This window comes from Panthera onca, chromosome D3 (assembly GCF_046562875.1).
Source record: "Panthera onca isolate mPanOnc1 chromosome D3, mPanOnc1 haplotype 2, whole genome shotgun sequence".
Classification (NCBI taxonomy): domain Eukaryota; kingdom Metazoa; phylum Chordata; class Mammalia; order Carnivora; family Felidae; genus Panthera; species Panthera onca.
The window spans coordinates 42896477-42911931 of record NC_138350.1 but is presented as its reverse complement, the minus strand read 5'-3'; the positions used below and the strand labels follow the sequence as shown (position 1 = coordinate 42911931).

Sequence of the window (15455 nt, the reverse complement as noted above, 5' to 3'; positions counted from 1 at the left end):
ACAACTGAAAAGGACAACTGATCTTTAAGTAGCCAACAAAAAGAAATATAGAGAATTCTTTTTTTTTTTTTAATTTTTTTTTTTTAATGTTTATTTATTTTTGAGACAGAGAGAGACAGGGCATGAACAAGGGAGGGTCAGAGAGAGAGGGAGACACAGAATCTGAAGCAGGCTCCAGGCTCTGAGCTGTCAGCACAGAGCCCAACGCGGGGCTCGAACTCACGGACTGTGAGATCGTGACCTGAGCCGAAGTCGGCTGCTCAACTGACTGAGCCACCCAGGCGCCCCCAGAGAATTCTTATAAAACAAAGCCTAGCCATTTTTTTCTGATAGTTTGTAAACCTTTAAAAAAATTTTTTGTTTAAGTTTATTTTGAGAGGGAGAGAGAGAGAGAGCACCTGTGGGAGCAGGGGAGGAGAAGAGAGAGAGAGGTGGAGAGAGAATCCCAAGCAGGCTCTGTGCTGCCAGTGCAGTGACTGACACAGGGCTTTAACTTATGAACTGTGACATCATGATCTGAATCCAAATCAAGAGTCTGATGCTTAACAGAATGAGTCACTCAGGTGCTCCAACTTAAAAAAAATTTTTTTTTGTTAAGATTTTATTTTTAAGTAGTCTTTACACTCAAAGTGGGACTGGAACTTAAACCCATGAGGTCAAGAGTTGCATGCTCTACTCAACCGGCAAGGCACCCCTAAGCTTGTTTACCTTAAAAATAAAACTGCCAGTTATTTTACCAGCAAAAAAAAAAAATAAATAAAAGAAAAAGGGTTTATTTGGGAATAGCTGAGAATTGCAATCTGGGACTAGCAAACTACCACAAAGCCAGGCACAAATTTTGGGAGAACAAAGTAGAAGAATGCTCTTTTACAGAATAAAGGAGGAGTTCTGAGGGACTGTTATAAACTAAAAGTCCACTGGAATAAACTGGGAGTTCAAAGTATAGTGGTTTCTCATTGGCTAAACTGTCGCTATCTCTCACTGGCTGGGCTGTTGCTGGGAGAGGAAGAAATCTTCATGCTGCTGGGACAGTAAAATAGTATAGACTGAAAAGGTCTATCTCTTCCCCCTGTTGGTTTCCTGATTCTTCCATTCTAAATGAGGTTTCCTTTTATTAATTTTCACAGGCTATGTGGCTCATGTGGTCTCAGTCATACTACTCAAGTCTGCCATTACGGCACACAAACAGCCATAAGTAATACATAAATGAATGAGTGTGGCTGTGTGCCAAAACAACTACGAAAACAAAGAGAAGACTGGATCTGGCCCACGGCCATAGTTTGCAACCCTCGTTCTAACAGGATACTTGAAATAATTTTGTGCAAAGTAAAGACAACATATTTGGCAAATATTCATCAATTTGTGTTGATAATACTATGTAAAAAAAAAAATCAAACCCCAAGGCTGTAATTGCTAACTTTGAAATCCCTAACTCATTTATAAACAACTCCACAAAATTGGCGGTTTAAATACTAATTTACAATTTAGCTTCTGCATTATATTACAAAATAGGCATAAAAACCTAAGAGGTAAAATTATACAATAAAAAGTATGCTGGACAAGAGTCAAGTTTTGCCTCTGCCATAGCTGTAAAACATTGACTTTTGGGTAGTACGTAACTGGCAACTCACCTTCAGAAAAGTTTTCCACGAAATCTTCTCATAGCATTGCACAGGATTCCTGAAGTAATCTTGAAGTGACCAGAATTTTCGATACAGGTTGTAATCAATTGGAATGGAGCTAATAAAATAAATGTCATATTAAATAAATCATTTAAATTTTTTTTAGAAATATCTAAGTGCTCCTAACTTTTCTTAGGTCATAAATCCCTTTAAGAAGCTGATGACAGCTAAGCCCCTTTACCCAGAAAAGTGCACGTTCATACTTAAACTTTTATAAACAATTTCAGGGGATTCATAGACTCTAACAGATCCACTTTACAGTAGCAGAATGCCTGAATTTTGGCCCAATACATGATTATTCAGAATAAAGACTATGTTTCCTAACCTCTCTTGCAGCTATGTGTGGCCATGTGGTTAATTTCTGGCTATTTGGGAGAAGTCATATGTGCAATTTTGGGGCCATGTTTTACCACTTTCCTATTTCTCTTTCTGCTGGCCATAATGCAGATATGATGATGAGCCACATGGACTATAGGGAAAAAAAGGAAACACCAAGATATGGTGGGATAAGAAGTTAGGAGGAACGTAGGTCCCTAGACAATCTTCCTGAGAAGTGATATTCTACCAGCTCTGAACTGCCTGTCTCCAGACTTTTACATAAGAAAGAAATCAACTTCCATGTTGTTTAAACTAATGTCACTTTGAACCTATGCTAAAAGACATGGCATCAGACAAGTACATATCAACTCAGTATTACAAAAGTAGGCATTTTCTTTAGTGTTTTTATTATGGCATTACTAATTCAACCTGTAATTTGTTACAAATCTGCAGTGTCAATACACATTCTATTAATTTTTAAATTTACAAAAATCATTACACTATGTTTTAATTTTAGAAGTTAGACATTTCAGGGGTGCCTGGGTAGCTCAGTCGGTTGAGTGTCCAGCTTCGGCTCAGGTCACAATCTCACGGTTTGTGAGTTCGAGCCCCGCGTCAGGCTCTGTGCTGACAGCTCAGAGCCTGGAACCTGTTTCAGATTCTGTGTCTCCCTCTCTCTCTGTTCCTCCCCTGCTGATGCTCTGTCTCTCTCTCTCAAAAATAAATAAACGTTAAAAAATTGAAAAAAAAAAGTTAAAAATTTCAGACTTTTTTTATCTAAGAGATTTTTGTTTTAACAAAATCCTCTATATCATTCAAAATAGCCATTATATAATGTAAAAAAATGCTTGAGGTATGAACTATTTCATATCCTCAAATATCCACACAAATTTTCAACATCACCTCTGTAAAATTAATTTTGTGTGTACTACCTTACTCCATTCTTTCTAAATAAACCTTAATAAATTGAACCTATGGATTATAGTTAGTATTTTCTCTAAGCTTCACGGCCATACAAATATTCCAAGAAAGATTGTAATTTTATGTGCAGAACAGGAAGGGGGGCTTAGTGATCCACAAAGTCTTATGATCTTAAGAGTCTTGCATTCTCTATTCTGGGCAATAATAGAACGTTAATCTTCCACTCTTCATTTTTGACACGGATATATTAAAAATTACTTTTTTGATGACAAGGGAGTGACACGGACAATATTATAAAGCATTTTAAAGGATTATAGTAAAATAAAATGAGTATAATTTTCATTATGTACTTTAAGAAGTTTTTTGGGAGGGATAGGGTAATATTTAAAAGACTGAAAAGTGTCTTACTTCCTTTTTATACAAGGATAGAGTAGAAAAGTAAAAAATAATTTGCTAGTGTAAAAATCAGTTTTCTACAGAAATGTCTGAAAAGGCATTAGTTTTCTAAGAATGACAAAGGGAAAAGTATTTTAGCAAAACATGTGGAAGCACATTTGATGAAGATTCTCACCATAGTACTTTAATTCATATGATTAAGATTACAAACTACAAGTCAGTATCATAAAATACTTGTCTAAAGAATTTCATTAAATTTATAATCAACTGGCACATCAATTAAAACAACCACATACAGTAACAGATTACTTATCTTACAGTCACACTTCTGACAACTCTAACTGTATGGAACAAAGGTGTGAACTTGGAAATAATTGAAAAAGTCCTTGGTCTGCAAGGAAACAGCAGTCACAAAGTGCATGCACTTCATTTTACAAAAGAGGCTGAAATTATGCTTGAATTATGCTTACCCAGATTATAACGGCTTTGAATTATGTATAAAGGTTAATAATTTAGCAAGCTAGCTCATTTTGATAAAAGAATGCTAACTTGGTAGAGCGACTACTAGTATTTGAAATATGTGGACCTTGCTTCAAATCAATAATGAAGAATACTGGCAACTTTTAATTGACCAACAGCCAGCTCCTGCCAAAAGTTTTATCAAGAACTGACAGTGTTCAAAAGAATCTAATGGGCATGTTAACTTTTACTCTTTCTACATTCTTTCCTAGTAACTTTGAAAACAGGAAAACAATGATCTGAACACCAACTGACATCAACTGTTTTCTATAACTGAAGCAATTTCATTGATTTACAAGATTGTAAGTCTGGGTTTTCTACATATCAAGTTAAAAAAAAAAAAAAGGCCACAAAAGGAACATTTTCCAAAATGTGCAATTGGAAAAAAGAAAAGCCATGTATAAAATAAATTATTTATATTCCTCAAATAATACTATAACCAGTATTTGTGTAGTTCCATACACTTAATAAATAAGTTTTTTGAAACAAAATGGCTTTTGAAGATTTTATATAGTTTTATATATAGTTATATGCACACACACACAATGATACTCAGTTACCACATATAAGAATATAATAAATGCCTCTTGAAATGCAGTACAAGGAAAGTTTGCCCTTAAGAAATGGGAGACTACCAGATACACAACCTAACCTTACACCTTAAAGAGCTTGAAAAAGAAGAGCAAATAAAACCCAAAACAGCAGAAAACAGAAAATAATAAAGATTAGAGCAGAAATTAATGCTATCAAAACCAAAAACAGTAAAACAGATCAATGAAACCAGAAGCTGGTTCTTTGAAAGAATTAACAAAATTGATAAACCACTAGCCAGTCTGATCAAAAATAAAAGGAAAGGACCCAAATAAATAAAATCAAGAATGAAAGAGGAGAGATCACAAGCAACACAGCAGAAATAAAAACAATAAGAGGAATATTATGAGCAATTATACACTAATAAAATGGGTAATCTGGAAGAAATGGACAAATTCCTAAAAATGTATCTACCAAAACTGAAACAGGAAGAAACAGAAAATTTGAACAGACCCATAACCAGTAAAGAAACCGAATTAGTAATCAAAAATCTCCGAAAAGGGGCGCCTGGGTGGCGCAGTCGGTTAAGTGTCCGACTTCAGCCAGGTCACGATCTCGCGGTCTGTGAGTTCGAGCCCCGCGTCAGGCTCTGGGCTGATGGCTCGGAGCCTGGAGCCTGTTTCCGATTCTGTGTCTCCCTCTCTCTCTGCCCCTCCCCAATTCATGCTCTGTCTCTCTCTGTCCCAAAAATAAATAAAAAACGTTGAAAAAAAAATTAAAAAAAAAAAAAAAAAAAAAAAAAAAAAAATCTCCGAAAAAAAACAAGAGTCCAGGGCCAGATGGCTTTCCATGAGAATTCTACCAAACATTTAAGGAAGAGTTAACACCTATTCTCTTGAAGCTGTTCCAAAAATAGAAATGGAAGGAAAAATTCCAAACTCTTTCTGTGAAGCCAGCATTGCCTTGACTCTGAAACCAGACAAAGACCCCACTAAAAAGGAGAACTATGGACCAATTTCCCTGATGAACACAGATGCAAAAATCCTCAACAAGATATTAGCCAACTGGATCCAACAACAGTACATTAAAAAAATTATTCACCACGACCACGTGGGATTTATACCTGGGATGCAGGGCTGGTTCAATATCTGCAAAACAATCAATGTGATCCATCATGTCAATAAAAGAAAGGACAAGAACCACATGATCCTCTCAACAGATGCAGAGAAAGCATTTGACAAAATGCAGTATCCTTTCTTGATAAAACTCTCAAGAAAGTAGGGATAGAAGGATCATACCTCGAGATCATAAAAGCTATATACGAAAGACCCAACGCTAATATCATCTTCAGTGGGGAAAAACAGAGCTCTCCCCTTAAGGTCAGGAACAAGACAGGGATGTCCACTCTCACCACTATTATTCAACATAGTATTAGGAAGTCTTAGCCTCAGCAATCAGACAAGACAAAGAAATAAAAGACATCCAAATTGGCCAGGAGGAGGTCAAACTTTCACTCTTCGCAGATGACATGATACTCTATATGGAAAACCCAAAAGATTCCACCAAAACACTGCTAGAACTGATTCATGAATTCAGCAAAGTTGCAGGATATAAAATCAATGCACAGAAATCAGTTGCATTCCTATATACCAACAATGAAGCAACAGAAAGAGAAATCAAGGAATTGATCCCATTTACAATTGCACCAAAAACCATAAAATACCTAGGAATAAATCTAGCCAAAGAGGTTAAAAATCTGTACACTGAAAACTATAGAAAGTTTATAAAAGAAACTGAAGAAGACACACACACACACACACACACACACACACACACACACACGGAAAAATATCCCATGCTCCTGGATAGGAAGAACAAATATGGTTAAAATGTCAATACTACCCAAAGCAATCTACATATTCAATGCAATCCCTATCAAAATAACACTAGCACAGAGCTAGAACAAACAATCCTAAAATTTGTATGGAACCAGAAAATACCCCAAATAGCCAAAGCAATGTTGAAAAAGGAAACCAAAGCAGGAGGCAACGCCAGACTTCAAGCTGTATTACAAAGCTGTTATCATCAAGACAGTATGGTAATGGCATGAGAACAGACACTCAGATCAATGGCACGGAACAGAGAACCCAGAAATGGACCCACAAATGTATGGCTAACTAATCTTTGACAAAGCAAGAAAGAATATTCAGTGGAATACAGTGTTTTCAGCAAGTGGTGCTGGGAAAACTGGACAGCAACATGCAGAAAAATGAACCTGGACCACTTTCTTATACCATACACAAAAATAAACTCAAGATGGGCGAAAGACCTAAATGTAAGACAGGAAGCCATCAAAATCCTCAAGGAGAAAGCAGGCAAAAACCTCTCTGATCTTGGTCACAGCAACTTCTTACTCAACACGTCTCCAGAGGCGAGGGAAACAAAAGGAAAAATGAACTATTGGGACCTCATCAAAATAAAAACCTTCTGCACAGTGAAGTTAAGAATTAGCAAAACTAAAAGGCAACTGACAGAGCGGGTGTGGGGGGGCGCCCCTGGGTGGCTCAGTCAGTTAAGCGTCTGACATCGACTCAGGTCATCATCTCGTGGCTTGTGGGTTCGAGCCCCGTGTCAGGCTCTGTGCTGGCAGCTCAGAGCCCGGAGCCTGCTTTGGATTCTGTGTCTCCCTCTCTCTGCTTCTTTCCCAGCTCACACTCTGTCTCTCTCAAAAATAAATAAACATTAAAAAAAAATTTAAAAGGCAACTGACAGAATGGGAGAAGATATTTGCAAACAACATATCAGATAAAGGGTTAGTATCCAAAATCTATAAAGAACTTAACAAACTCAACATCCCCCTCCCTCAAAAAAAAAAAAAAAAATCCAGTGAAGAAATGGGCAAAAGACGTGAATAGACACTTCTCCAAAGAAGACCTCCAGATGGCCAACCGAGACATGAAAAAAAGGCTCACCATCACTCATCATCAGGGAAATACAAATCAAAACCACAATGAGATACCAGAGACCTGTCAGAATGGCTAACATTAACAACTCAGGCAACAACAGATGTTGGTGAGGATGTGGAGAAAGAGGATCTCTTTTGCACTTCTGGTGGGAATGCAAACTGGTGCAGCCACTCTGGAAAACAGTATGGGGGTTCCTCAACAAATTAAAAATAGAACTACCCTACGACCCAACAATTGCACTACCAGGTATTTATCCAAGAGATACAGGTATGCTGTTTCGAAGGGACACACGCACCCCTATGTTTATAGCAGCACTATCAATAATAGCCAAAGTATGGAAGGAGCCCAAATGTCCCTTGATGGATGAATGGATAAAGAGGTGGTGTGTGTGTGGAGTATTACCCAGCAATCAAAAAGAATGAAATCTTGCCATCTGCAACTACGTGGATGGAGCTAGAGGGTATTATGCTAAGCGAAATTAGTCAGAGAAAGATAAATAGCATATGATTTCACTCATATGAGGACTTTAAGACACAGAACAGATTAACACGAGGGAAGGGAAGCAAAAATAATATAAAAACAGGGAGGGGGACAAAACATAAAGGACTCTTAAATATGGAGAACAAACAGAGGGTTACTGGAGGGTTTGTGGGAGGGGGGATGGGTTAAATGGGTAAGGAGCATTAAGGAATCTACTCCTGAAATCATTGTTGCACTGTAGGCTAACTAACTTGGATGTAAATTTAAAAAATTAAAAAAAAAAAAAAAAAGAAATGGGAGACTACATTTAATCAGAGAATGAGAATTATGTAACCATCGTATGTTCCTTTATTGTTTCAGTTGCCAGAAACCTCACCTCTTAATTAATGCTTGATAGCAACAACAATCTTATTCCAAGTTGCTAATTATAATCTCCTACCTGTAAAAGCTTCTGATCTTTTATTTTTAGTTGGCCTGGTATTTACTGAGGTGCCTCATAGTTAAAGTAGTATTAATATATGACTACTAAGACATTTTTACAGTTGAGGCACTAAAAGTAAAAAAATTCCTCTCCTCTCAAAGTTCCATTCCATGCTGTCCCTCTCTTTTCCTTCAGGGCTAAACATAGAAAGAGTGGTCTACACTCAATGTCGCCATTTCCTTACCTTCCTTTCATGTTTTGACCCACTGCAATTTGCCTTCTAACTTCACCATTCCACAGATACTTTTGGATTCTATATCCAAACAAAGCAAATGTAACTACTTATTATGTATGCAAACCATAACAAATTAGAGGTGAGAGTTACTATCTAAAATAGAATGTTCTGTAACTATTTTAACCAAGATGTTCTGTAACTTGACATATTTTTTAAATGTTGAGCTGATGATTTTATAGAATGTTACACTTATATTTTTTTAATACAAAATTCTTTATTGGTGTATTTAGCCAAATCTGAAATGGACTTCATACTGTAGATATATGGGTAATGTGTTCTTTGTAAATTGCAGTGCCTAAGACAATCTGGTGATACAGTTGGTCACAAAGTAATTCCCCAAACGATCTCTTCCTCCATTCAAAAAATAGTGAAGGGGATTAAAAGGTATAAACTTGCAGTTTTAAAATAAGTAAGTCACTGGGATATAAAGTACGGCACAGGGAATACAGTCAACAATATTGTAACAACTTTGTATGGTTGACAGAGGATAGTTAGATTTATACTGGTGATCACTTCATAATGTATATAAATGTTGAATCACTATGTATCCACCTGAAACTAATGTAATAATGCATGTCAACTACATTTCAATAAAAAACAAAAAGGGTTAGAAAAGTATGATTGTGACAGACTGAGAGGCAGCTGAGTATTGAATCCTTGTACCTGTGGCTACTTCAACAACATAACCAAAGGGGATGACTTGTCTATACAGGCTGAGTTTAACTAGACAAAACTACACTGGACAGTTTGTCTTTGGGGGCTCTTTTTACATTTCAGGCTCCTATTATGTTGGAGACTACTACCTTGGCCCTTTAAATTCGATGTTCAGGCAAGACCCCAAAAGTATACTATCCATAATGTCCACGAACAAATAGATGTCTAAAAAAAAACCCCCAAAACACAACTATAGCTAACAATAAATACTGAATAAACACTGTTCTAAGTTTTCCATATATCACTATAGATAACATCAGCAAGTATGACAACAAGGATAGCCACTGTGTATCTTAATAGAACATGTCCAAGCAGCATCTTCTTTAATACTCTCAATGAGCAGGTAGGTGGCACTACTACATTTTAAAGATACTGAAACTGAGTTGCAGGGAAGTTAAGTAACTTGCTTAAGGTTATATGACTAGGATTGGAATTAAGCCTGGAGCCACACTACTTTCAATGCTTCTTTGGAGATACATGTTTGAATCTGAAATCTGGGATGCCAGGAATATGTCTCCCTGTGTGGATACTGGAAACTCTTCCTGACCTTTTGGAAATTTAATTGCAATTAATGATATCTTTTGTCACTGCAGATACCTGGATGTGAAAGTTTTCCTTCCCACCTCCCTTTTCTCTTCTTCATTGCTTCTAACCATCATTAGGAAGAAATAATTTGGAAAGAAAGTAAAGAGTTAGCATATGAGATAAGAAACAAGAGATGGAGCAGGAAGGGGAGAAGAAGGGAAGGCTTCTTATTTCTCCTACTTCATCAAAAAGTCAGCCCATTATCCATAGGCCCTATCCACAGGTCCACAAAGTTAAATGGAAGGAAAAAGAGAGGAGTGCCTAAGTTGCCCATTGTTGGCTTTCCAAATTTTAGGCATACGCATAAAGTAGGCCATGTAAATAATGAACTGTCCACATGCAATTCAGAAACCAACTAAAAGAGCCTATTAGTGATTTAAAATTTGTAACTTTAATATACATAAAAATTACAAATAAATGTATAAGCAGGATTTCCTTCCTTGTCTACATCTTGATGGTAGCTACTGAATAAACACTGTTCTAAGCACTTTCCATATATCACTATACATAACATCAATGAGTATGGTGACAATAGGATAACTACTGTGTATCTTAATAGACCATATCCAAGCAGCATCTCCTATAATACTCTCAATGAGCAGGTAGGTGGCATTACTGCATTCTAAAGACAATGTAACTTGACTTACTTAGTACTTAGTCACTAAGGTGTTAGCTTTGTAGATCAAGAAACTTGAACTTCAAAAACTCACCAAGTTGTTGGAGCTTCATCATCTCCCATTTCACCTTCTTCTACATCCATTCCTTCTTCTCTATCCTCAGTATGCTAAATTTAAAAACATGCATAGCCTGTCATGAAGCAGTTGTCAGGCAGAAGGCAAATACTAGAATAACATCATTCATACACTGCTAGACAAACACTGTTAGAAGTCTAGCTGCACTTCTGCCTAGACCTACAGTTAATCTTTAAGGCAACAGGAATTCTATGTGACAGGGATCTGAGAACTCAGAAGCAGTATGACAATGATATAAGATAGCTATGAAGATACAGTAGTTTTAAGACAGTATTTTTCCACACATGGTTTCTAGATTCCTTTGCAAAGAAAGGGCCTATGGCTAAATACATTTTAGAAATATATACAATGAGCTTTTAGAGAACTGGGAAGACCATTAGTATATTAAGGACTCTAAGAATCGTAGTAAATAACTGTGGTTTTGTCCCCAGCTTTAGTTTGACCAAAGAAATCCTCCCCCAACTGCACAGAGAACTCTTATTATTGGGGAATACTTTAGGGTATGCTGAGTGCCTAGCTCTATATTGAGAAATTCAAAATAACAAGTTTACAGAGAATAGTTCAAGAAATACTGAAAGATATATGAAGGCGAGAGACAAGATTTTAAAAAATCTTAAGTCAACATCACTTCCAAATTGATAATAATTACATTTAACAAATTATATAAGGTAGTCTAATTTACAGTGAGATGTTAGTTATATTTAATTGATATTTTTTAAAGATTTATAACTTGTTCCTAAATTAAGAATCGGTGCTGAATGTACAGAAATTTGCCAGAAATCTGGACTGTCTTCTGGATATATCATAAATAATCTTAAAAGGGGCGCCTGGGTGGCTCAGTCGATTAAGCAGCTGACTCCTGGTTTCAGGTCAGGTCATGATCTCATGGTTCGTGAGCTTGAGCCCCACATTGGGCTGCATTGACAGCATGGAGGCTGCTTGAGATTCTCTCCTTCCCCCTCTCTCTGCCCCTACTCCACTCACACTCTATCTCTCTCTCTCAAAAACAAACATTGAAAAAAAAAAAAAAAAAACCTTTAAAAATAAAGTTGATTATAACTGATGTCTTTTAAAAAATCAGTGGGCAAATGATGGATTATTTAACAAATGGTTCTAATTATACTTGGAAAAAATAAAATTATAACTCAGTTTATTCCATACTCCAACATTCATGCTGGATTAAAGATTTACAAGAAAAATTAAATCATAAAAGCATCAAAGAAAACAAAGGGACTTCTATAATCTGCAGAGTAGAAGCCTTTAGCATTGACACAAGGCCAGAAACAATAAAACAAAAAGACCAAAAACATTAATATTATATCCAGATTTAAAAGTTCTACACAGCCTGAGTGGCTCAGTCGGTTAAGCATCCGACTTCAGCTCAGGTCATGATCTTGCGGTTTGTGAGTTCGAGCCCCGCGTCAGGCTCTGTGCTGACAGCTCGGAGCCTGGAGCCTGCTTTGGATTCTGTGTCTCCTTCTCTCTCTGCCCCTCCCCCACTTGTCCTCTGTCCGTCTCTATCAAAAATAAATAAAATGTAAAAAAAACCAAAAATTAAAAGTTCTACACAGCAAAGGCACCATAAGTAAAGTTATAAGAAAAACAATAAACAGGAAAAAAAATCAACAAAATGATAGGCAATGAATTAGTAATATTCTGTCTGAGTAGAACTACACAGCAGTAAGAAAAAGACATTTCAACAGTAAAATGTGCAAATGGCAAGAATAGGTAATTCTCTTCCTCACTGCTTCTAATTGTCATGGAAGAAAAATAAATTCCAATAAACATACAGCAAATCCCTCAACTTCATTAATGACCAAGCAATGTAAGTTAAAACAAAGAAGATTTACTTTTTTTTTTTTTTTTTTAAATTTTTTTTTTTTTCAATGTTTTTTATTTATTTTTGGGACAGAGAGAGACAGAGCATGAAAGGGGGAGGGGCAGAGAGAGAGGGAGACACAGAATCGGAAACAGGCTCCAGGCTCTGAGCCATCAGCCCAGAGCCCGACGCGGGGCTCGAACTCACGGACCGCGAGATCGTGACCTGGCTGAAGTCGGAGGCTTAACCGACTGCGCCACCCAGGCGCCCCAAGAAGATTTACTTTTTAAGTATATTATCAATTAAGCAAAGATTTTTAAAAATTGATTAATTCCCAGGGGTGGTGTGTGGCTGTGGGTACACATTCTCTATGTATCAATGGTGATAGTATAAGTTTGGGTATAACCTTTCTGAGAAGTAATTGAGTGCAGCTATCAAAATGTGATATATGCATATATTCTGACACAGCAATTTCACTTATTGGAATTTATCTCTAAAGAGACACCTGGATAATTTAGCAATGATATACACAATACTATTCACTGTAATGCTGTTAACAATTATCCACCGTTAGAAATTATCTAAATGCCTACTGACAGCATTGTAATATATATCCACTTGAAAGACTCATCATGAACCATTAAAAAGACACAGATCCAAATGTACTGATGCAGAAATGCATCCATTTTATACTGTCCAAAGAAGAAAATGGATTGCAGAACAATATGTATTATATGATCTCATTTTTGGAATAAAACTACACACACAATAAGTCCTGTAAAGACAGACAGAGAATGCTAAGAGTGGTTATCTTTGGGCCTTGGATTATGGGGTAGCCATACTTTCTATTTTAAATATTCCTATCTGATTTGCATTTTTTGCATAGAACATACATTATGTCTATAAATTAGAAATAAAGGTTTTAAAATTTTTGGTGACTTAGAAGACCCAGTCACAGGAGTTATCTTAGTAACAAACTTATGTTTGTTAAATTTTGTATCAGCCTCACCTTCTGACCCAGGGTGCTTTCCTGCTCATTGGTATTGAAAACAGTGACATTTTCCAGATTAAATTGACTCTGCAAGTTAAGACCTATTAAAAAGAAAAAAAAAAAAAAACAAAAAAGATTTTCAAAGCAAATCCACCAAACACCTAAATGTGTTTAAGAATATAACTTTGTTGTCACATAACCAAAACAAAGAAAATGATAAATCCATAATTAAACAAAAGATCAAGTCAGACCCACACCTGGTTTTCAAATCCTTTCTAAAATTCATTTCTTTAAGGTGCCTTTAGAGTATCCAGAATTCTACATATATAACAAATACAGTTGTCCCTGTTATTACTGAAAAATCTAGAGCAATTTTACAGAGTGTAATATGTAGTAATTTATAGTTTTGCTAAAGCACAAATAAAAATTGTATTAAACAAAAAGTGAGCATGTATAACAACATATATAATAAATACGCTGCAGTTAATGAGCACCAGGTTTCTGTCAAAGAAGGAACTTATAAATAAGAAGGGATATTGGTACTGGCTTAAACTCAGAAGTATCAGTATGATCTCATGGTTTTTGTTGTTGGTCATTTAAAAATACATATATAGACACATATTAATATAGATGTGTGTGCATATAGATCTTTCCTAGGTCTGTCCACCAAGTGAACCCAGAGCAGTGATACTCTTAGATATCTAGGACCCAGATCTTGGCTTCTAAATACCATTCTTAAATAAAAGAATCAGGCTCTTTGGAGAAGTGGGTGATTCTAGGGTTGGGGTAGGGAAAACACAGATGAGCTCTATTTTCTCATACCAGGAAAACATGAAAGAGCTCCCTCCAATGCGCAAAACCAGAACAATCTAAATAAGAAATTAATTACATTATGGGATTATAATCCAGACAATAAAATATCCACAAATTCACACTGAAACAGATGACTGAATTAATAATAAGGGAGAGCAGACAACTCTTCTGCATGGAAGAATCCCAAGTAATAGATGTAGAAGGAATAAAAGAAATAGAAAACCAACAACAGGACAACCTAAAAATCATTGCTGTAGGCAAATTCACTGATGAAAACTAAAATTAGTGGGTAAAGATCTAAGGAGAAAAAGAGTATGTGCACAGCCTCAAAGTATTTCCCTTCAAATATTAACTACAAAGGCAAAGACTGTAACTTAGCAACAAAAAAATATGATGACCAAGGATACCACCACCAGTAATAGTATATATCAACATCATGTTGAAATGATGCAGTGAGAAGGCCACATCACCTCTGTGGTCTTCCCCTAAATCCGTATCCTCAATCTAATTACAAAAAAAAAAATCAGACAAAGTTAAATTGAAGGACATTCTGCAAAATACCTGATCAGTACTCTTCAAAAGTATCAAAGTCATGAAAAAAATAAGCAAAGAAATAAGAACTGTCACTGACTGGGGAGAGTAAAGCAACATAGCAACTAAATGGAACATGGGATGCTGGGTTGGATCCCTGGACAGAAAAAAGAAAAATAGTGATAAAATTGGTAAAATCCAAATAAAGTCATAGCATAGTTAATAATGCTGTACCAATGTTGATTTTTTAGTTTTGGCAACTATATTGTGATCATGTAAGAGGCTAACATTAGGTGAAGGTTGTTAATTCAGGTACTCTCTATATTATCTTCCCAACTCTTCTTTAAGTCTAAAGTTATTTCAGTACAAAAGTGAAAGCGGAAAAAACTATGCTAGATCAAGTCATTAAGCTAGTGAATGAATCTGGTTGCCCATTTAGCACTGACTACTTAAAATACATTTGTCTATTCTCTATTTATTATTCAATATAGTACATGCCATAATTCTCATTAAATCAATAATTTCAGTCAGACTTCACTACATGCTAAACTACATGTTAAACTGGCTTTCTGAAGGTCTTGGGATATACTCCAGTGAATGTCAAGCATCTACAAATGTTTAACATAGATACTATGAGAAAATATCCCCAAATGCCAACCTCCCTTATGTTAGTGGTAGGATTAATTATACACAGCTTTTTCCTTCATTTTTCAAATTTTCT

At 36.0% G+C, this 15455-nt stretch overlaps 1 protein-coding gene across 1 annotated transcript in view; it reads right to left on the bottom strand.

Moving 5' to 3' along the window:
- Window positions 1-15455, bottom strand: part of THOC1 (THO complex subunit 1) — a 59922-nt gene that overhangs the window by 28873 nt on the left and 15594 nt on the right. The window contains exons 8-10 of the mRNA XM_078435385.2: window positions 13409-13491; window positions 10539-10612; window positions 1632-1740 (exon numbers count right to left, since the gene is read on the bottom strand). Of these exons, the coding sequence (XP_078291511.1) occupies window positions 1632-1740; window positions 10539-10612; window positions 13409-13491 (266 nt within the window). The remainder of the gene's footprint in view (window positions 1-1631; window positions 1741-10538; window positions 10613-13408; window positions 13492-15455) is intronic.